We start from the raw sequence: 22261 nt of genomic DNA, 5'->3' as shown, positions 1-22261 counted from the left end.
GCTGGCCAAGCATACGGTCACTACACGATTAGACGCCACTGTGCACTAGCTGGTTGGCGTCTCTTGGATGCTGTGTTTTAAACTCCAGGACTGGAACCAGGGGGCAGGAGGGCCCATGTGAGTCCAGCCTCCCAGGACCAGAGATGCCGTGACATTTGTCTCTCGGACACTCACCAGAGAAGTCGGAGGACCTCAACCCAAAGCAAGTCCATGTAAAAGGGGACAGCTACTTGTCGTGACCCTGAACGAGAAGACTGCATCCCTGGGATTCAAGCGCTGAGTCCCAGCATCCCCGCCAGGCTTGGCTCCTTTTCAAGACCTGCGTGCAGGGTCACTTGTGTGAGTCCTCCTCAGCTGCTCCAGGTGGCAGTGGTCCTGGTGCCCCCCACGGTGGAAGGCTTAGCAATTCAAAAGGACGTCCCCACACGTGTTTTCATTCATCCCATTTCCTAGGAGTACAACAGACCTTGAATTTCTCACAACCAGCGTGGGGATAATATTTTCACACCATGTGACGGACAAAGTGTCACTGCTGCCCCGTTTCAGAGACTCAGTGGCTGACGCTGGAAGAGGCTGCATGACCTTCTCTGAGGAAACTCAGCTGGAGAATGAAAGAGAGCCCATTCTCAACCCAAGTCCGGCCTTTCCATCACTCAGTTCCGCTGCTTCCTTTATTTCTGTTCTTGAGTGAGGTGGTTCACAATACATGGCTAACACTGACGAACACCGGGTAACACGGGCAGAAATTGTCCACGGGTCGCCTCCAGGCACCGGCTGCAAGGCAGGTGCTGCTAGCATTTCCATTTTACAGATGATTAAACGGAGGCCTGGGTGGATGCACCCACTTCCTAGAACCAAGGCTCCGAACTCAGCCGTCTGCCCTCAGAGCCCCTGTTCACTGCGTCTCAGACCGCGTGACTGTGAGCTTTATGGGAGGGCCTTCTCCATCAGTTACCAGCTCCCCTCACTCCATCTGCGAGGCTGGGTTTTTCGAGAAAGCAGCATTCACGTTGCCACACAAGGTACCTGCTGTCAGTGGACTTGCTGCGCCTGTTCGGTGCTGGGGAGCTGATCTCCCCACGGCAGCAGAGCTTTACAGACCCGTCACAGCAGAGGCATCTATGGAGGATGGACAGCACGGAAGTTCCAGGTGGAAGGATGTCCTGGGGAGAGGACTGGGGGCTGAGGTTGAACAGAGCAGCCTCTGTGCACAGATCCGGATCTTACCGCGCAGCTGGTGCTCGCCTGGGGCAGGAGGAGGCTCACACCTAGCGCCTATGCCGAGAGGGCGCCGAGTCACATGGGCTCGATGTCACCTGATGACAAGGCCCAGCACCGGTGCCCTGGGGCGTCTCCGGGAGGCTGCTCGGACCCTGAGGTTTGACTCTGCGTCTCGGGGAGCAGAGAGGCTGGGCTGGATGGCTGACCACACTCTTGGAGCATAAAGTTCTGGGTGCCCTGAGGCGGGGGCTGCAGAGGGACCTGGGCCCCACAGAGGAGGCAGAGTGGCCCCACCACACCCCGCCAGGGTCCTCCCTGCCCTCCCGGAGGAAGGCCAGACATCTGGGGTCCCTGAGAAGTTGGAGCTGAGCTGGACCCCAAATCCCACTCTGTGCCCAGGCAGCACAAAACCACCAAAGGGGCTGGGGCTGCTCCAAAGAGGGCTTCGAGGACGCCCTCGGGACCCCAGGCTGCAGGCCACTGGGCAGCCCCCGGCCTGGATTTCCTTCATGTGTATCACGTGTCACCGGATTATCGGGCAGGAGCGTTGCAGTGATCTCCAGTGCTGTGTGATCTCCAGGCCTCACGGTCCTGCCAGGTACTGTTATAGGTTACGCTGTGTCCCCCAAAAAGTGATGCGCAGAGTCCAAGCCTGGTTCCGGTGAGTGCGATTTCACTGGGAAACAGGGTCTTTGCGGATGCCAGCAGGTTCAGTGGAGGTCATCCTAGAGAGGAGAGCACGCTGATCCAGTGGCTTAGTGGCCTTACCAGGAGCGGGTCAGGTGTACACAGACTCGGGGAGAAGGCTGTGAGGACAGCAGCCGAGGCTGGAGGGGCAACACTGAAGCCAAGGCATGCCAGGGTTGCCAGCCTCCCCAGCAGCCGGAGACCCTGGGAAAACCCCCCTCTGTGCCCTCGGAGGGCACGCGGCCCTGCAGACACCTGATCCCAGGTCTCTCCCCTCCAGAACCACAGCACAGGGCCGTTCTCTTGTGAGCGGCCTGGTCTGGGGCAATGTGCTTCAGCCCGGGGAACCTGAGGCGGTGCTCTAAGCCCCGCGTCCTGCGCGAGGACAGGAGGAGCTACTCTGCAAGGAGGCAGCCCTGCTGGGCTGGGCCCAGCTGTCCTCCCAGGGCCGGGCGCCAGCCCTCCATCCACCCAGAAAGTGCCGGGATTCACCGGGGTTCCTCCCGCGTCTGCCGCCTCCAGGTCTGCGGGGAGGCATCGCTCCATCACTGGACCAGCCGCCTCCAAGAGGCCGCGGCAGGAATGGGGACCGGACCCCGGAGGCTCCTGTGTCACCCCCTCACGGGCTGCAGGCATTTGCAGGCTCAGGGGTGGTGCCACGCGCCCTGATGGAGTTGTTGGCATTTCTGACACCGCGGTGACTCTGTGGGCACCAGTGAGTTACCCAAGAGGGCGTCCTACCCCCTCCCCTTCCCCCCACCCCGCAAATGTCAGGGGCGGGGCAGGGAGACTCAGGGACAGCCGCCTGATGCAGAGCAGGGGTGCAGCCCCCCTCCCCCGTGTCACCCTGACCAGCTGGAGCCCTCGGCCTGGGGATCACCCACCGCCTCCCCCCGCCCCACCGGGAAGCAGGACAAGGCGCTGTCACTTAATACACGGACGTCATTCACAAGACGTTAGCCAGCAGTGGGTCCTGACCCAGGGCCACCCAGCGCCGGGCGGCCCAGAGCTGCCACTCCGCTGACCTTCAGAGCCAGAGCCAGAGCGGGCGGCCGAGGGAGGGGCTGGACCCGGTGCGCGGGTGTGCGGGTGCGCGTGTGTGCGCGTGTACGCGTGCGCGAGTGCGTGCCTGCCTGCGGGCGTGTGAGTTTGTGAGTCTGCGTGCAAGCCGAGCCCGCCGGGGTGGGGGCGGGGGGGGGCTGTAACGGAACAGCCCCGGCGGGCGGGGGGGCTGACAGACCACCGGAGCCCGGTGCCCCCAGCCCGGGGCGGAGGAGCGCGGCGGGCGGGGCCTCCTCCGGGCCGGGCGCCCGCTGTGGCCGCACGAGGGGGAAGGGGCAGGGAGCCCTGCGGGGTCTCGGGTCGGAACGCGAATCCCCTCCTGGGGGGCCGAGCCTCGCCGCCGCTAAACCTCACCTCCGCCCAAGGCCCCGCCTCCGAACGCCGTGGGTGGTGGCGAGGATTTCAGCGTGGGAATCTGGGGGACGCGAGCATTCAGCGCACAGCAGTGAGTGCGCCTGCGTGTGCGCGCGCGTGCGGGGCCGGCGGCGGACGGCTGCGGGCGGAGCAGGCCTGGCCCGGCGTCCGCAGAGCCGTCCTCCGGGAAAGGGCGTTTGTCTGGCGCGGCCGGTGCCCTGCTCTGCGCGGAGTGTGCTGCCACCTAGCGCCCGTCGTGGAGAAGGACCTCCTCCGGAGGGCGTCTCGGTCCCACCTGGCCGACGGCGTTGGCCCCGGCCCTGGGCGCTGTGTCCCTGGACTCAGACGAGGAAGGGCGCGCCGGGGCCGGCCGAGCTTGGCAGGAGCTCAGAGCCCGAGCCGAGCCTGGGAAGCCCCCTCTGTGACATTCACCCCCACACCAGCGGTCTTCAGCCCACGCGCTGGGAGTGAGGCCCTGCTGGGCCAGGACCTCCGTCCTCGCTGTAGGCGTCCGCGCGGACCTTCCGGAGATCCCTCCTGCTCGGGCAGCGTCGGCAGTCATCCGGCACTGAGCAAACCCTCTGAGCGTCAGGGGAAACGTCATTGTGTCGTTGTATTTGAAGCTTCGATGTCGCATCCTGACGCCCCACAAATACACCTTGGAAACCACGGAGCCCTTTATGGGAACAAGGAAACCCACTCAGTCTGTCCCCTAGATCCTCAAGAAGCACGGTCGGGATTTTTCACTTACTTTGGGAATTCTGAGCATCTCAGGAAAAGCCCACAGTTCATTACCCTGAGTATTATTCAGTAAACCCCAGGGCTCCAGGAAACCACGGAAGAATGCACCTGCTTAAAGGAAGACATCAAAGCAAGCAGCTCACAGACGCTTCTCCAGACGCCGGTGCACAGGGCAGCTGGGGACCCACCTGGAGACAACAGGGAAGGAGCAGCCCCTAGGACCCCTGGGGACAGAGAGCTTAGGGCTCGACCCTCTCACAGCAGGCAGGCTGGCACCCCCACAACCAGGAGCGGAGGGAGTAGAGAGCAGGGTGACAATCCTGCCAGTCACTCAGGACGTCCCCCCAGAGCATCCTCTGCCCCCCGCCGGGGGGGTCCAGTGGGTGCCGCTGGCCCACCCTCCACAGGACGATGCTCAGCATGGACCCCGCCCCACCCCTCAGCCGGCTTTGTTCACAAGACTGTTCCTCCATCCAGAAAAAAGGAAATTAGCGTGAGGTTCATCCCTTAGGAAGAGATTTGAAATGTGAAATGTGAAATTGCCCAGTGACTTCATGGAAGATCCAGGCCTCATAGTGCATCCGGGAACCCGTCCTGGGAGGGACCCGGCCCAGCAAGCTGCAGGGCGCTGGTCATTGGGGCTGGACCATCCGGGCAGCCGGGCCTCGGCGAGACCGACCGCCTGCCTGCCTGCAGGGGATGGGACAGCCTGCTCCACCCTCGTGAGGACAGGCTAGTCGCTCATGCTCATTCCTCACGTCACCAAAGCACAGTGACTGCATCACCAAGACCCAGAGCAAGAGCTCCCTCAGAGCAGGAGAGAGGGCCTGGGGCGCAGACCCCACGTGTGTCACTTCTTCTGCCTCGTTTTGAACCTCAGACATGAGGTCGCTTTTTACACAAATACTGACATGGGGGGACACACCCCCTCACCTAGGATGAAAAAGCCACAGGTGGCACCCCACGACGGGAGGCCTGATGGAGGAGAAGGCTGCGTTCCCAGAGGTCCAGGAGACGTCCCTGTTCTCTTCTGTTTCCAAAAGTTTCCATAACTTATTAGTGAGGGAGAGGGGAGCCGGGGGGGGGGGGAGGTGGACAGACCCAGAAAAGGATTTTAAATATTGGGGAAAACTCTTGGGAATTAGAATTTCACTTTTATGTCTAGAAACGGAAATAAGTGTTTAAAATGTCGATAATGTTGTGAAAGGATTCGGGTTACTGTTCTCTGTTAGGATCACGCGGCCAGTCCTTCGCATTTTCCTGGGTAAGAGTGATGCGGCAGCCGCAACGTCTTGCTCTGCCCGTAGCAACGCCCTCTGCTGTGCGCCTTTGCAGCCCTTCCCTTTAAGAGGTAGAGCCCGCTGCTCCGGCCCTGAGATTTCCTTTGGCCAATATAACACCAGTGTCTTCGTCTGTCTGGGCTGCTGTCCCAAAATACAAGCGCCTGGCTCATCCACAGCAGATGTAAATGTCTAGAGGCTGGAAGTCCAGGTTCAAGGGGCTGACAGCTGCAGCGTCTGGTGAGGCCCTGCTTCCTGGTTCGCGGATGGCCATCTGCTCCCCATGTCCTCAGGATGCAAGGAGCAGGGGAGCCCACTGCAGACTCCTAAAAGGGCACTAATCCCATTTGTGGGGGCTCCCTCTTCATGACCTAATCACCTTCCAGAGGCCCCCCCTCCTGAGACCAGCATGCCCTTTTTATGGAAGTACAGTGGATTTACAAAGTTGTGTTCATTTCTGGTGCACAACATAGTGATTCATTTATACACATTCATATGCTTTTTCATTATAGGTTACTACAAAGTATTGAATACAGTTCCCTGTGCTGCACAGTAGGACCTTGCTGTTTACCTCTTTTGTATGTAGTAGTTTGTATCTGTTGATCCCAAACATTTTTAAATGAACATTCTTTTTCTGAGACGAGTCCCAGGGGCCCCACTGGACTGTCAAGGGTTCAGAGCACCCAAAGCAGATGGACCAGCAAACCAGGGCTGGTCTAGAGGGACTTGAACAGACAGAGGCTGGGTCTTCCCTCTCCTCCCTGGCCTCCTGGTCCTGGTCCTCTAGGGCGGGGATCAGGCAGGGTAAAGGAGGGGACAGCAGCCTTATGCTGAGCTGTGGCAGTACAGGCTGTCCCTTGTCCTGGTCCCAGGCTGGCTCTCTAGGGGCCGCTGGGTGAGTTTCTATAGCTCCCTCTGTCAGACCCTCAGCCTGAAGAGCCAGCTCCGGTTTGTCCTCTTCCATCCCAGCTGTCTCTCCCCACCAGGTGTCTTTTCCCTGCCAGGTGTCTCTCCCTCACCAGGGTCTCTCCTTGCCAGGTGTCCCGCAGCATCTCTGGGCTGCCTTCCCTCCCCAGAGGCGGCCCTCTGTGGAAAAGACCAGACCAGCTGCAGCAGCTCCCTTCCTTTAGCTCCTCAAAAAAGCTCACAGCTCCACACCACATCAAACTCTGCCTTCCTTCCCTGGCTCAGAGGCCCTGGTCACAGAGGTGCTGGAGCAGCAGCTGAGTTCCAACCAGGGCATGAGGTGTGCGCCCACCTCTGAGTGGCGACCGCCCCGTCTGAACTCTCCCTGGTCTCCTGGCTCCGGGGCAGGGTCTCGGCAGGCACCCTGTCCTCTCCATGAGGATGGAAGAGCCCTGCACCCCTCCAGGCTGGTGGCTCATGCTCCCACCCGCCACCCTCCTCTTCCTCCCCCTAGAAGGGGCGGGGAAGGACTGGTGGAGGGAGCCGTCGGGCTGTTTCAGCCGGGTGGGACTCTGCCTCCCCAGTTGTTGGCATCTGTCTCCAGCATGTGTGACACTGGGTGCCCTTTCTCTCCAGTTTGGGCCCCCGGGTCCTAAAGAGAGCAGCAGGGAGCCTCCTGCCCCCTCTGCACGTGCCGCAGCAGCAGCTGGAAGGCTCCTCGGAGGCGCCTCTGCCCTGCTGCTCCCGGAGGTGACGCTTCTCCTCCCCGAACTCCCAGTGTCAGTCAGGGTTCCCGGAGCCCCCACCTCCCGCCCTGCAGCGGGGCCAGGGTGCTTCACTCCCCCACTGGTCAGGAGCAGGGAGGCAGCCCTTGGCATGACGGATGAGAGACATGGGACCAAGGAAGGCTTCTGAAGAGGACCCCCCCCCCAAGGTGCAGCCAACGTCCATCCGTAATTCCTTAAAATTGTGCCTTTTCGGTTTGTACATGAGTTCATTTCTATCATTTTTTTAGATCCCACATATAAGTGATACTGTATGATATTTGGCTTTCTCTGTCTGATTTACTTCACTTAGTATGATCATCTCTAGGTCCATCCATGCTGCTGCAAATGGCAATATTTCATTCTTTTATGACTGAGTCACACAGAAGCACACTCACAGATGTGGGAAACCAGCTATGGCTACTAAAGGGGGAAGGGAGTTAGATTAGGAGTTTGGGATTAACAGGTACACACCACTTACTATATATAAAATAGATATACAACAAGGTCCTACTGTAGAGAACAGGGAACTATATTCAATATTTTGTAATAACCTATGATGGAAAAGAATCTGGAAAAGAATATGTGTGTGTGTGTGTGTGTAAGTGAATCACTTTGCTATACACCTGAAACTAACACAATACTGTAAATCAACTATACTTCAATAAAAAATTAAAAATAAATGAAATATTTTAAAACTGTGTGTTTTCCATGTAGTTTTACCATGACAATTCATAGTCACAAATATTTAGAATTTTCTGCATTCACACTTCTCCTACTCAGTCAAGTTTAACAACAACAACAGCAGCACAAAAGCTTGGTCCTGGCCTTGGATTCTAGTTATTACCCGGTGCTGTGCTCCCGGGAACCTCGTTAAACACTGAATGAAAAGGGAGGGGCTGCTGGAGGTTTTAGCACCCCACCCTCCCCGGGAGTGGGGCGCCCCGTGAGAGGTGGGGTGCCCTCTGCAGTTCCTCCTGGGAATTTCTCCCCGACCGCAGGAGATGTGGGTGCTGAACACACACCGTGTCCCTGAATCGGCGAGCCCAGCCCGCCTGAAAAACTTGCGCAGAATTTTCTCGTCTGCATCAGAGAAATGAAGACACACCCCCCACCCCCCTCCGCAGAGCGAGTGAGGCTTGTCCCAAACACCGAGTCAAGGAAATCACTCTGGGAGCGGCTCTGCTCAGAGCAGGCAGGGACCCTCCGCGGGGGAAAGGACGGTAAAAGGCGGAACTGAATTCCAGGAGTCACCTGCCCTGCGTAAAGCTGGAAGTCTAAAAAAGGCACTTCCTGATCGTGGCCGAATGACTCAGTTTCGCCGTGACTCAGCCCGGCTCCCGGCTGCTCAGAAAGTGGGGAGAGAGACCAGATGCTCCCGCAGTCGGGGTGCAGGGCCCCGAACGGGCGCAGCTATTTCTGGTGCGCGAACGGGGACGGGGAGCAGGCAGGCGCGAGCTCAGGAAGCACGGGGGTGGGGGTGGGGGGAGTGAGAGGAAGCGCTCCCCACGCGCGGGCGGGGGTGACTCAGAGCTCGAGCGAGCGCCAGCCCCTCCCGGTGCAGCCCCGCGGGGAGGGCCAGCCCCCCCACCCCCCACCCCTACCCCCATCCCCCCATCCCCACCACCGACTCCCACCTCCCACCACCCCGCCTCCTGCAGGTGCAGCGTGACCCGGCAGCAGGCAGACCCAGGAATGCTCTGTGTCCGAGACCCCGTCCCCCAGCCCGCAGGAGCTGGGCCCCGCTGCCGTCTCTGCAGCACTCACCAGCGCCTACAGCAAGCATGTCTCCCAACTTCGCTGGGAAATTCTTTCCCTATTACAGTGATGCATTTTCAATGGGCAGAGCAAATGACAAGCTTTAAACGAGTCAGTTACAAACAAATGTGAAATACCCTGAGTACCAGGGGCACAGTGACCTGGAGGCTGGGGGGCCGGGATCGCTGCAGGGCAGGGCAGGAGGTCTGGGGGCCGCCCCCGTCCATCCCACCCACGCAGGGCTGGGTGTAGAGGTGTAAGGACAACCCGGAGAGAGAGGGTCAGTGGCCTGCCCATGAGGAGAAGTTCCTAGAATCAGATTCACTTCAAAACCTGTTCTGAGAAGGGCTGGCTGGGAGGCGGGTGACCTGGCGATTAATGCCCAGGCTTTACATGGACGGTGGGCTGTTTCTGTACCGTTTCAAAGCTGGGGGAGGTCTTTGCTATTGGCAGGAAGAGGAAGCCCTTTCAAGCAGTGTCGTGAACAGTGGGGCACAGACAGGAAAATTTGTTTTCAGAAAGTTACAGAACAGGCTGGTGAACTAGCTCTCCCCATATCTTTAAGAGTCTCACATCTCTGGTGTGAAAGTCTCAAACCAAACATCTAAACTTCCACCTTCAGAAACCAGAAAAAGCAAAGCAAAACAAAACCTGAAGTAAGAACATGAAAGGAAATAAAGATACAAGTAAAAAAAAAAAGAAAATTGAAAGCAGAGAAACAATTGGAAAAAAAAATGAATGAAAACCAAAATCTGTTTTTTTAAAGATTGACAATGTTGATAAACTTCTAACAAGTTTGACAAAGAAAAGAACAGAAGATGTAAATTGTCACTAGCAGGAAAGATACAGAGTGTGTCACTGAAGGATAATCAGATACAGGATATATACAATTTTTGGATAATAAGGGAGCACGGTGAGCAACTCTATACACAAAAAGTCGACAACTCAGAATGGACTAATTACTTGAAAGGAAAAACTATCAAATCTATCCAGGATGAAATAGACAGCCTAAATAGTTCTGTGACGATTTAAAAAATGAACTTATAGTTAAAATCTTTAAAAAAAAAATTAATTTGCTGTCCCAGACAGTTCAAATGGATAATTCTACTAAACATTTGAAGAATATCACCAACTCTGCACAGTCTCTCCTGGAAAACAGAAGAGGAAAGACGAGTCTCTGGCTCACTTTTTGACAAAGACATTATCTGATACACAAACCAGACAAAAAAAAATGAAAGCTAAAAATTGATTTTTCTCACAACTTAAACACAAAAAAAATTCCTCAATAAAATATTAGTGAATCAGATTCAGCAATACACAAAAAGAACAGCACACAATGACCAAGGGGGCTTTATCCCAGAAACGTGAGACTGGTCTGATCTCTGATCACCCCTCCCTGTTGTCCACAATGCTAACAGTCGAAAGAAGCCCCGCAGAACCCTAACAGCTGATGCGGAGGAAGCATGGGGCGGAATTCAGTATTCACTCGCGATACAGACTCTCCAGTGTGAAGGTATTTACATAAAAGCCTACAGTTAATACCAGACCTGATGGGGAGAGACTACATGTTTTTTCCTTATGATCAAAACTGAGAGCAGGGTGTCCACACGCACCACTCCTGTTCAACACTGGACTGGAAGCCCTGGCCAGTGCAGAAGAGCAAGGAAGAGAGAGAGAAAAAAAAAAGAAAAAAGAGGGCCTGGAATATAGAAAGGAAGAAATGGAGCTGCCCCTGTTCACAGACAGCATGACTATCTGTGCAAAAACCCTAACGGATCCACCAAAGTCCTCTTGGAGCTAAGAAGTGGCTTCAGGAGCATCACAGGATCCAAGGTCAACACACGCAAAAGTCAGTCAATCATATTTTTGTAGATTAGGTGTGTACAATTGGAAATCATCTTTTAATCCCATTTACAATGACTCTAAAAAATAAATACTCAGGTACACATCTAATCAAACGTGTAGGCAGTCTTTATGTTGAAAACTATAAAATGATAATAAAAATCAACTAAGAAATAAATGGAAAAACATGCTATGTTCATGAAATGTAAGATTCACTATAGTCAAGCCGACAATTCTTCTAAATCGATCAATGGATTTAATGCAATTCCAATCAAAATCCCAGGTGGATTCTTCTGTAGTTGAATCGCAAATTTGTACAGAAAAATAACCTAGAAATAGATAAAACAATTTGAAAAGGAGGCACAAAGTATGAGGCACTCATACTTATAGACTTATTTTAAAGCTACGTTAATCAAGAGGGCACCATGTGAAGGCTGTCATTTAGATCAATGAAACAGAAAGGCAAGTCCAAAACCAGACCCACACAAAGTACTGTCAATTAATTTTGACAAAGATGCAAAATCAGTTCAACAAAGAAATGATGCCGTTTTTCAATAAGTAAAGAGTTGGATACCCATATGCAAAATAATGAAAATCTAAAACTCACTCATCATTTTAAAAATTAATCAAAATAGATCATAGAGCCCACATATGTATGGCCAACTGATTGTTAACAAGGGTGTCAAGACTGTCCAATGGGGAAAAGACAGTGATGGGAAGGGAAAATGGGTCAGACTCCCTGGTGGAAAATAATTTGACAGCTCCTCACAAAGTTAAACAGAGTAACTGTAGAACCCAGCGATATTTACCCTCCAATTATTGAGAACGAACAGACATATGTACTTGCTGTTCACAGCAGCACTGCTGACCATAGCCTAAAGGTCAGAACAGCCCAAGCACCCATCGGTGGGTGAACGGATAAACGAGTTGTGGTGTATGCCAGGATGGAAATCATCTGGCCTGATACCAAAGGCATAGCCCATGGAAAAGATGGCGATAAATTGGACATCATAAAAATGAAAACCTTTAGCTCTGTGAAAGATCCTGTCAAGAGGATGAATTTGCAAATCACATATGCAACAAATGACTTGCAACCGGAATATCCAAAGAACTCTCAAATTCAATGGTATGAAAAAAAAACCAATTTTTTAAATGGGAAAACTTAATAGACACTGCAAAAAAAGAGGAGGAACTGATGGCCCAAAAATGCATGAAAAGATGGTGAATATCATTAATCTCCAAGGAAATGCAAAATAAAACCACGGTCACCTGCCACTACTATTAGAATGACTAACAAAAAGCATACGGACAATTTCAAACGTTGGTGAGGACATGGGGCCACTGGAGCTCTCCTACGTTGCTGGAGGAAATGCGAAATGGGCCAGCCACTCTGGAGAGGAGTTTGCCAATTTCTTATAATGTGCAACATACCCTTACCATAGGGCCCAGGTCTCCTGGTCCAAGGTATTCACCCTGAAGAAATAAAAATGTATGTTCACACAAAACCCTGAACATGACTGTTGATTCTCTATTTATGATCACCCAAACTGGAAACAACTCAGATGTCCTTCAACAGATGAAGAGAGGCATGAAGTCTGGTACCTCTATACAATGTAATCCCACTCAGCAATAAGAAGGAATAAACTGCCGATACACACAGTCCTTTTGGATGGACGTTAAATGCATGGTGCTGAGTGAAATAAGACAGTCCCAGAAGGTTGCACGCTCCATAATTCTATTCTTGAAGAGATGCGATGATAGTGACAGAGACGTGTCAGGGGCTGGTTGCCAGGGTCAGGGTGGGGGCTGTGTGTGGGCATTTTTCCTGTGCAGTAGCGCTTCTGTGTACTGATTTGGACGAAGGTTACGTGAACCTGTACACGTTACAATTCACAGAGCTGCACAACAACATAAGTCAATTTCACTGTACAATAATTTAAAAAATTAAACATAAAAACTGCTTTCAGAAGAACAGAAAAAATGCACAGGATCTGAATGCTGGGATTCAAGGTGTCATATTATCTTCTTTGTACTTTCTTAGATACATTTTGTGTAATAAACAGTAATTTGTGATAAATCGGTTTTACAAATGGAAACAAAATGCTCTTCTACCACGTGGAGGTGTTCAGTCTCAGTAACTTCAGTAGTCACACAAGCCAAACAGTTTTCTTCTCTCCTGTCCAATCCTATACATTAGGGACAGCAAGCGGCCCCTTCCCATAGGTTTTGTCAAATGTGGGAGGGAGGTGACCAGAACTAGACCCTGAATGATGTGTCCTGATCAGGCATGTGACATCGTGTTCACAGATCTTCCCATTTTGTCCTCATCCTAGCCCTCCCCAGAATAATAACCAGGAACAGTACGGTATTTACAGCTTCTTTTTCTTCTTTTTTGTAAGCTGAGGTATAGTTGATTTATCCTGTTGTTCCTCTCTGTTGCAGCGCACAGTGATTCAGTTACACAGATGTATGTTCTTTCTTATTCTAGGCTATTACAAGTTACTGAATACAGTCCCTGTGCTGTGCAGCAGGACCCGGTCGTTTATCTCTTCTGCATACAGTAGTTTGTATCTGCTAATCCCAAACTCCCAATTTATCCCTTCCCCACCCTTTCTTCTTTGGTAACCATAGTTTGTTTTCTCTGTGAGTCTCTTTCTGTTTCGTAAATAAGTTCATTTGTGTCATTTTCTTTTAGATTCCACATATAAGTGATATCATATGGTATTTGTTTTTCATATGATAACGTTTTTGACTAGAGCTTTTTCTTGTGTATGAAGTATCACATTCATTCTCTATGGATCATGTTTTGACTGAAGCTTAGGTCACCAGGAAAAAAAGAATCTTCCATGTTATTTCTTCCCTACTTAAGTAGGATTTGGAATCCGACCATCTGTCCCACACTTAACCATTGCATAATTATAATCTCAGTTCTGACCCCCAATGAATCTGTTTTTAATGGCTGGATATGTGTGTTATTCATCTCTGTTCATCTTGTATCCAACCAGCGCTTGAAAAGTGGCAAACCCTTGGTAAACATACAGTGAATGGATGGGTGCATGCATGGATGGATGAGTGCTGGATGGATGGATGGATGCATGTGTGCATGCATGGATGGATGGGTGCATGGATGGATGGATGGATGGATGTGTGCATGCATGGATGGATGGGTGCATGGATGGATGGATGGATGTATAGATGGATGAAAACAAGGGTGGATGGATGGGTGGATGAATGCATGGAGGGATGGATGGATGGAGGGATGATGGCTGCCTAGACCAACAGATGGGAGGGAGAGAGGGATGAAGGAGAAGACCATATTTTTCCTTTGTAATAATTTCTGTGAGTTATGACCAGTCTGTGACTCTCATTTGGAAGAATTACAAAATAAATGTGATCTAAGGGATGCAGAGCTTACAGGCTTATTGGTGGTTTGTGCAGTAACTTTTCCTTTAATGTTTCTGTGGCAATACTAGCAACAAATTAATAAAAGCTTAATTTTTATACAAACAGCTTTATTACAAATTTGAATTTTTAAGAAATACACATTTAAAGAAATTACACAAAAGGCCTTAGTAGTCTTAAAAACGCTTTGGAGACTTTTACTGAAAGGTCACTTCAGGCACAGTGGTCCGAATCTGCTCTCCTGCGATCCATTTGTTCCCCTGCTGAAGTCTGAACGCAGCTCGTGAAAAACCAAGGAAGCAGCCTGAAATGTGCTTACAGGTAAAAATACTGATACTCTGATTCAACAGAGCTGTTTTTCACACCGGGCTGCAGAATGAGGAATACTAATAAAACGAAGGCCTTTTTAAGGTTGTTGCTTTTGAAGTCAAGTTATTCAGTTTGTGATTAGTGTTTCAAACCCTGAAGATACTCATACAGAACAAAGACAAGAAGCTCAAAGTACATGCTTCACTGTAACAGACACCGCGTCCGTGAGCCTGGGTTTGGCTTTGGCAATACACTACTTTCGGTCTGGAGGTGAACAATGAAAACCTGATGTTTCACATTCAATACCCTAGTGTTTAAACTCTACGTTAAAGGACAACACAGGCTTTTAAAGGAAGAAACTATGTGAGCTTTATTTCAACAGTGGAAATGAAACGAAAACGTGACCTGCCTAACTGCTGACATCTATATAAATTACTAAAATATATATATATATTTCACTTCTGCCTACCTTGGGGACCCTCAGGAAATCCGTGATTTCTGCAAAAGCAGCTGCAAAGTACCACACGGAGCGGAAAGACCGAAACTTTTCTTGATGGGGTGGGGGCCGGGGCGGAAGACGGGGCTGCTGAGCCCAGACTTCCCTTCGGAGGTTCCAAACACCGTCTTTACAGGACTATTATTTGTACAGACTGAGGGACCTGGATTTTGAGACAGCTAGACAGTGATCTAAACAGACATGCCGTCGGGTGGAAACTGGATCTGCTAGCATACCAGAGTGAAAACGGGCGTTTACACCTCCTAGCACCCTTGGGTTTTCTGACGGGTCTCACTTCACACATCAGTGCACTGGACTGGAGAACAGACATATCTTTTATTTCATCAGAAGTGCCACTTGGGACGTCACTATGGACAGCTCATCGTGGTCTCTGACCCTCCTTCAGCGAGTGGAGGCCAACGAAGCAGGTGGGTTAGTTACGCAGACTCCTACAAGGCACCTTACGGTTTCATACTGGGCAGTGAGGTACACAGGATATACTTCTAGGGTTCGTTGCTGTTAGAGGAAGAAGAGGGGAGGAGGGAGTAGCACCATGTTGTGAAGACAGCTGAGGGCCGGCGTTGTTATGTTCTCCGCATACACACTTGGCAGCGACTGACGTGCGTGCGCAGCTCCCCGGCCTTCAACGTGGACGGCGTGGGCTTCCTGCAACGCAGCACAGAAACCAGCCGTCACCTCAGCAGAAGGGCAGGCCAGCCCCTCAGCCCTGCCCCCAGCCCCAGTCGCCATGGGACCAGCCGGGGACGGGCCGTGACACACAGGAACCAGCGTCCACCCCGCCTGCGAGCGGGCGCCGCGGTGGGGCGTCACTGAGCCTTCGTAATGCCTGCAAGTCACCATCCGCATCCCGTCGCTGGGCCAAGAACACAGCCAGAGTCACCCGCGTCTGTCTGGCCCCAGAGCCTCAGCCACTCCCCACGGCAGACCCTGCCTCCTCCAGCTGTGGGTCAACTCTCTGCCTTCTCAACTCGAGTAGTAACTGCCCCGGACTAAGACGGTAACTTCCTTCCCTGCGACTCCACACTCACCATAAGTGCGCATCAAATCATGGCCGAATGACGGGATGAGCAACCGGCCTGGAGGAGCTAACCAGACCTCAAAGTACGTTCGCAACTTGGGAACGCGGGTGGTCTGATTCGAGGCCAAAGAGAGGGGAGGACGTTTCATGTCCCAGCTGCTTCTCTGGTCCTAGAAATTCTACCTGGTCTTTGCTTGTTGGAAATGTGAAGTCTGAACTAAATTAGTACTAATCAAGTCTTACTGAAATTAAAGCAGCCATATGAGCACCTCGTCCCAAAACCGAGGCTGCTCATGTTAGCGAGTTTGGTGAAAATCCTAGTGCCCCAGATTAATTACTTAAATTAATGGGCTCTTATGCAGCTTTGTTTAAGCAGGCATTTTAGCTCACTGTACCAGGCTGCTGGCTTGACCAAAAAGACCCAGTGTTCCTTAGAACCCTAATGGTCAAATTCTATCTGTCGAGTTTACATCAAGCTCCCAGTCGCCTAAAAATCTTGTGTAAGCTACCAGTTAGGTACCTGGTACTTTTCTGATGCTTAAAAAAATTACTAGTGAGTGTGCTGCTTTACCTTCACGATTTAAGCTAGAGAGACTGGATCATAGCGAGGTCCACAAAATTCTCTCCGAAAAGGTAAAGGCAGAAAGGCTTATTTCCAGGGCTGAGAAGCACTGATTCGGGGGAGTGAACAGTAAGTAACCGTCCAGCCCCATGGGCGCCCTGCGTCTGCTCCGGCCAGGCTGCAGCTGGTGCTCAGAGCAGGACGGGGACTCGGGGCATGCTCCGGTCCCCAGCGGGCCGGCCGGGCTCCACACTCACTCAGCGAGGTCAGCAGCCACTGCAGACCGCTGCTTTCAGGGTGAAATTTTGGTAATGGAAGAGAAAGAAACGGTCTTCCCTATTAATGTTGGCTGCGTTTGTGCTGAAATTAATTTTGATTTGTGCAGGCTTACGAAAGTCTTACTCAGTGCCTGCAAGTCACACAACACGCCGCACCTTCACCTCAGCACACGATAAACACCATGAAAAAGGTGCAGCTTGCTGTCCCCTCTCCCTGCTGGTGAAAGGTACAATGTTTCCGAATGCTCTGCTCAAAGATGTTACGTTGTTGTGGATTCACCTTGAAACATGAAAGCGGCCTTCTCTCTTCCATGCCTCTTCCGTCAATGACAGAACTAAGCCTGGAACCTCAGCTCCGCCTTTGGAGACGGCCTGGGTTCTCTGCCGTGTAGAACAGAATCAGACAGCCGCTCCCACCCGCGGAGGCAGCCTTCCCGAGTCCTGTCGCGTCACCGTCTTTGGGACTCGGCCCTGGCAGGGCTACAGGTCACGGAGGATGGAGAGGAACCGCCCCACGGGGGGAGCGGGGGGGCGGGTGCTGGCACTTACTTGAACATCTCGCTTCTTTCTATGGTGGCGAGCCAAAAGCTGTAAGCATTTGCATAGTAGTTGCAGGTCCCGCGGCCGTGGCACTCGATGAACGGCGCGCTTCTGAACTCCTCCAGGCAGGAGCCGGGGGAGGCGAGGGCCTGGCCAGAGCCTTCTGCGCCTGCGCTGGTGTGCTGCGGGGCAGGGAGAGTGGGGTCAGGGCCTCCCTCCCATCCGTTCCCGGGCGGAGCCAGGGTGCTCCCTGCAGGAAAGCTGCCCTCCCGGCCTCCTGCGGTCTCCACGGAGCACCCTGGGGCCCACACGTGGCCTCAGGCCGCGCACACCCAGCGCCAGGAGTCAGCCAACGCCCCTCCCGGGACGGGAGACAACCGGTCCCACGTCATCAGCATTGAAACAAACGCTGTGTCTCACTCTGTTTTCTCTCTGGACACCGAAACCTCTTCTAGTCAGGGGTACGGCTACAGCCGAAACGTGCAAATGATGTCAGAGCCAATGGATGCCACCTCAACTTCCTCAGCAGGTAAGGAAGCCGTTGGAATCCTGGATTTGCTACCTTGGGTGCCACCCACCCTTTTATAAAGGAAATTAGCCCCCTTTTTTTTTTCTTTAAAAAGAGAAACCTTAAGGGAAAGAGGGAAAAGAAAGCCACTGTTGTAGCTGTTGGTTAAACTGGGTTGAAGGAGGATCTACTTGTCTTCAGAAACCAAGACATAAAACAAGTGATGTCCCAGCGTCTCCAGGGGAGCTATTACAGACGTGAGAAAGGGGACTCTGGAAGTTTAGGGCCACAGGGGACCTCTGAGCACAAAGCCAACACCCTTGATTCCCAGGTGGACGTCAGGACCCTGGAACATTCCGGATCTGGCCATGGTCAAAGCTGAGGTGAGAATGGGGGTCTCGGGGTGCCCAGTGGGGCCCCACACTTCACACCAAGCCCCCGGACTGAGCGGTGGTGGGTGACCTGCTCTCCGGGAGCTCGTCACTTTGATTTGCTCTTGGTTTTGAGAAATTAAGGGTCATCTCTGTGTCAGATCTTTGCAGAACGCTGGGAGGGGGGACAGGGAGATGACAAAGTGTCCTGTGCTCCTTGGATGGGGGCTTCATCTGTCAAACTGACTTTCCAGTTAGCGTATTTTATGATTGGGGGTCCAGCAGTCCTATCTATTTGAGACAAAGTCGTATGCTTGCCTCATGGCAAGTGTCTTGATTTCTCTACATCAAAGTTCTAACCTTTGCAGCTTTCTTGACAAAGGAGCCACAATGCAGCATTTAGACTTATCCAAACAACCTGCTGGGTTTTTGCTGTTGCTGCAGATTCTTTGGACCCGTTGAAGAGTCTAAATGCAGAATCATCAACCCAGGAAATCTCACCATCAAACTGGAACACACACACACAAGCATTTGAAGGATTGCTTTCCCGGCAACTTCCACACTCGGAATAACTCGTGGCCGAAAAACAAATAAGAGGCCACGTTCCCAGTCAATCAATCAGGCTGATGGTCATCTGGGGTGGAAGGCACAGCCTGGCCACTCCGGAGAGCGTGCGGGTCTACAGCAGTGATGTGGGGTGCTGGTGCGGGATCGCTTAGCGGGACTGAGTCCAGTGCAACCTCATCTCCCAAGCTCAGGGCATGTACATACTCAATCAAGACTTTAAATGGAGGAAATAAAGTAAAATTAGAAGTGACGAGAGGATCTCAGAGGGGTTCTGTGCTTCCTGCCTTAACTGGCTTTCGGGGGGGAGGGGAGCATTGGGGCTGTGGTGTCCGGGGCGGCTGGGGGACGAGTGTGGGGGAGGTGGACACTCGGGCCCCAGCTCTGCCATGCGCCCTGCTCTCTCTTTCTGACTCCAGCTTCTGCTTTCAGGCTCGTGAGTGTTTTGGCAAATGTGTTCCCTCCGCCCCACGGGCACGCTCTGCCCTTCTCCCAAGAAGGCTCTGACTCTCAGCATCTCATCAGGTCGTCTCAGCTACCTAGTCCCAGAACAGAGCTCTGAGCGGGCACAGGACCCCCTCACTGTCCCTCCCGAGTGGAACAGGCGAAGCTCCTGGGGACACTTTGGAGGGGGTCCCAGGAGGGAGGCAGGCCAGTGACCCGGGGGATAGAGAGGGTGGCGGCAGCAGACAGGAGAGGTGGGGTGTCCAAGGGCGGCTCTTTGGGGAAAATACAGTGTCTCCCCAGATGCTTACCATCACAAAGGAATAGCCAATCCAGAGCGAGGACCAGCCGGCGGGGCACTCTGGGATCTGAATGGTCTGGCTGTGCACCGCCATCACCATGGCCGGCGCCTCACACACCGCACACCTAGAAGTCACCAGAGCAGACACTCAGCACAGCGGAGGAGCCTCAGCACAGCGGAGGAGCCTCCCCGCTCCTTCCTGTCCCCATTACACGCAGCCTCTTCCCTCCACCCTCCCCTCCGATGACACGTTCTATCAAGTGGGTACGGCACCCACTGCACGGGCTCTGAGCCCAGGGCCTCCTCACTGGCTGGGGAAGCCTGCTTCGGGGTTCGAATACTGACTAGGTCTCAAAACCAGGTGGTGCACTGGCCATCCAACCACCTGCTTTGTGGGGGGAGACCGGAAGGCCAGGCTGTAGCAGGGGCCATCTCCGGGGGAGCTGGGACTGCAGGCCACTTCCGTTTTCTCCTCTGCGCGTCTCAGCATCTCTGAACATTTTAGCCACGAGCGTGTGTTTCAGCAAACACCGGGAATGCCCAGGAAAAAGGAGGCAGCGAAAGCCAAGCGCTAGCTCTCCCTTCCAGAGGACAGTGGTTTGTTTTAAGCCCTGAAGCCTCTTCCGTGTAAGAAAAACACTGAGTGAATGATAGTTAAGAGAAAGTGTGAACCTGGGCTGGACGTCCACCGGAGACTCCTTCCAGAGACTTGTCCAGTCCCAGAGCCAGCACACCAGTGAGGAGACCCTGCTGGCTGGGCTGTCCAGGGGCCTCTGCAGCTGGAGGGAGTCCCAGAGCCCCCTCCCAGGCCAGGCGGGCTTGTGCTCAGCCGCGGGGGCGGCGCCCAGCAATAAATTGTAACACACAAGGTTCTGACTCAGACCTGCTCTGCTAAGGGACCCTCTGATGGTGGGATAATGTTTGGTTAAAAAAAAAAAAAATTAAACACCAGCAACAACATAATTACATTCAAGTCACAAAATGAACACAGTGCTAACAATGCTGATAAATGACTATAAATGGTGTTAATAATTACACTTAGTTATGCTGGAACATTTGCATGAAAATAGATGAGAAGGCGGGTGAAGGCCTAAATTAGTCATTCGATTTTCCCTCGACCTGTGTGTGCGTGTGTGTGCGCGTGTGGTGTGCTATTTTCTATTTTATTCACACAGATGCAGATGAGTTAAAGGGCTTCAGCTAAACAACAGTGACTGAGATTGGCCTCATCCATCTGCCACCGTCGGCCCACCAGACGCAGGAGCAGAAATATAGTGGGAGGGAAGCGCTTTGCGGAAAGCTCCCCCTGGGCAGGGGGGTTCAAGTCGCTACAGAGAAGTGGTCTTGACCCTGGCAGAAGGGTGTCAGGGAACAGAGACGCACAGACTTAATGAGCTGAGTGGCCCCTTAAAATTGACACAGCCTAACACCCATGTGACTTAGGAAGAAACTGAGGCCATGGCTGGTTGGGTCAAAGGCAGAATTAAAACTCAGCCCTCTCTGCTCCGCCACCAGTGGTGTCTCCTCCAGAACAAGCGGACGGCCTGTGGTCTTCAACGATGCGTGTCTGCGCAAAGCCAGGAAGTGCTCAGGAAGTTTTGTCAGGATGACAGCAGAAAGGGTGCTACCTTTCCTGCTCAGGATGAATGAGTTCATGTTATTAACTCTTTCTAAAATTAAGCCTTAGGCCCTCCCCCAGGGGAAGACCTCAGAAGGAGTCTGGAAGTCCTGAGACGTCATCAGAAACCACGAAGGTAAAGTAACTTGGGGCCTGCGTGCTCAGAGACCTGGAGGAGCGGGCCGTGTTACTGGGAAAGGGGATGTGAGATGTGGGGGCCTCTCGGGGCAGTGGGCTTGAAGGACGTGACTTCCGAGGTCCTTTCACACTGAGCGTCTGTGGGTCAGTCAACAGAAAGATGTGAACACCCCCAAACAGGCAGTGCTGGCGTTTAAACAACTTGTGGTCACAGAATCAGGGCTCTTACTAAAAGTGATGAGTTCAGAGAAAAGCAAAGCTGAGACCCCAGGCTTCTCCTGGACCGGTTTCTGGAATATCGTAAACACGTGCCAGGGCCCTGGGTCCCAGCCAGATCAACGTTACTGTCAATTTTACTTAGAAGGTAAGTAGGCAACAAAAACGAACAATCATTTTCTACCTGTTGTCCAAGGAAAGCTAAACAAAAACACAAAGGTGGTTAGTCTTCCCTCTCGCACCCCGGGGTGGTTCTGAGCAAGAAAAATCTCAGCCCAGAACGAGCCGCCTCCCAGACACACGTGAGGACATGAGCCTTTTGAAAGATGCCTCTCTGGAAGTAACGGATGACTTTTCCCATTTTAAGACCCAGGAGGCAAGTTTTCTTACAGCCCCAAAGAAAAGTCAAAGAAACCTGTCAGGGGCCCTTTTGATGTAAGGCCACCGGAAACCTGACTTTTCTACTAACATCCCCCAGTCTTTCTGTTCTGGGTCCTCGGTGGTACATTCTTTTAACCAGACTGACCTGCTAGGACCAGCCTTGCACATGCCAGAGCCGCAGACCCTGTGCCTGGCCCGCCCTCCCCGAAGCAGGCGGTGACCAGCAGGGACTAGGGGTCACCACGCAGGGCTGTTCCGGGCGCCCCGCACCCCCACCCCTCGGACTGCATGATGCAGCTCAGCCTGCATTGCTCCATCGTTCCTCCTGTTCAAAGGCAGCTTTTTCTCTAAAGGAAACAGGAAATCTTACGCCCTTTCTCCCTCTCACTTTCCTAAGGCGAACTTGCCCGGTCTTGTTACTCTTCTGATCCTCGTCACCTTCGTGTGTAAAGTGAGAGAACAGCTCCTTAGTCAGATGA

The 22261-nt window shown here is 52.7% G+C and overlaps 1 protein-coding gene across 2 annotated transcripts in view; it reads right to left on the bottom strand.

Annotated features, from left to right (window-relative positions):
- Nucleotides 1-14110: 14110 nt before the first annotated feature.
- The window catches only part of COL4A1 (collagen type IV alpha 1 chain), a 128996-nt gene continuing 120845 nt past the window's right edge, over nt 14111-22261 (bottom strand). For both annotated transcript variants that reach the window (XM_032496661.1, XM_032496662.1), the window contains 3 exons: nt 19440-19554; nt 17251-17423; nt 14111-15488 (listed from right to left, as the gene is read on the bottom strand). In XM_032496661.1, coding sequence (XP_032352552.1) covers nt 15407-15488; nt 17251-17423; nt 19440-19554 — 370 coding nt within the window. In that variant the 3' untranslated portion in view covers nt 14111-15406. The remainder of the gene's footprint in view (nt 15489-17250; nt 17424-19439; nt 19555-22261) is intronic.

This window comes from Camelus ferus, chromosome 14 (genome assembly GCF_009834535.1).
Source record: "Camelus ferus isolate YT-003-E chromosome 14, BCGSAC_Cfer_1.0, whole genome shotgun sequence".
NCBI classification, from domain to species: domain Eukaryota; kingdom Metazoa; phylum Chordata; class Mammalia; order Artiodactyla; family Camelidae; genus Camelus; species Camelus ferus.
This window is presented reverse-complemented; position numbering and strand designations above follow the sequence as displayed.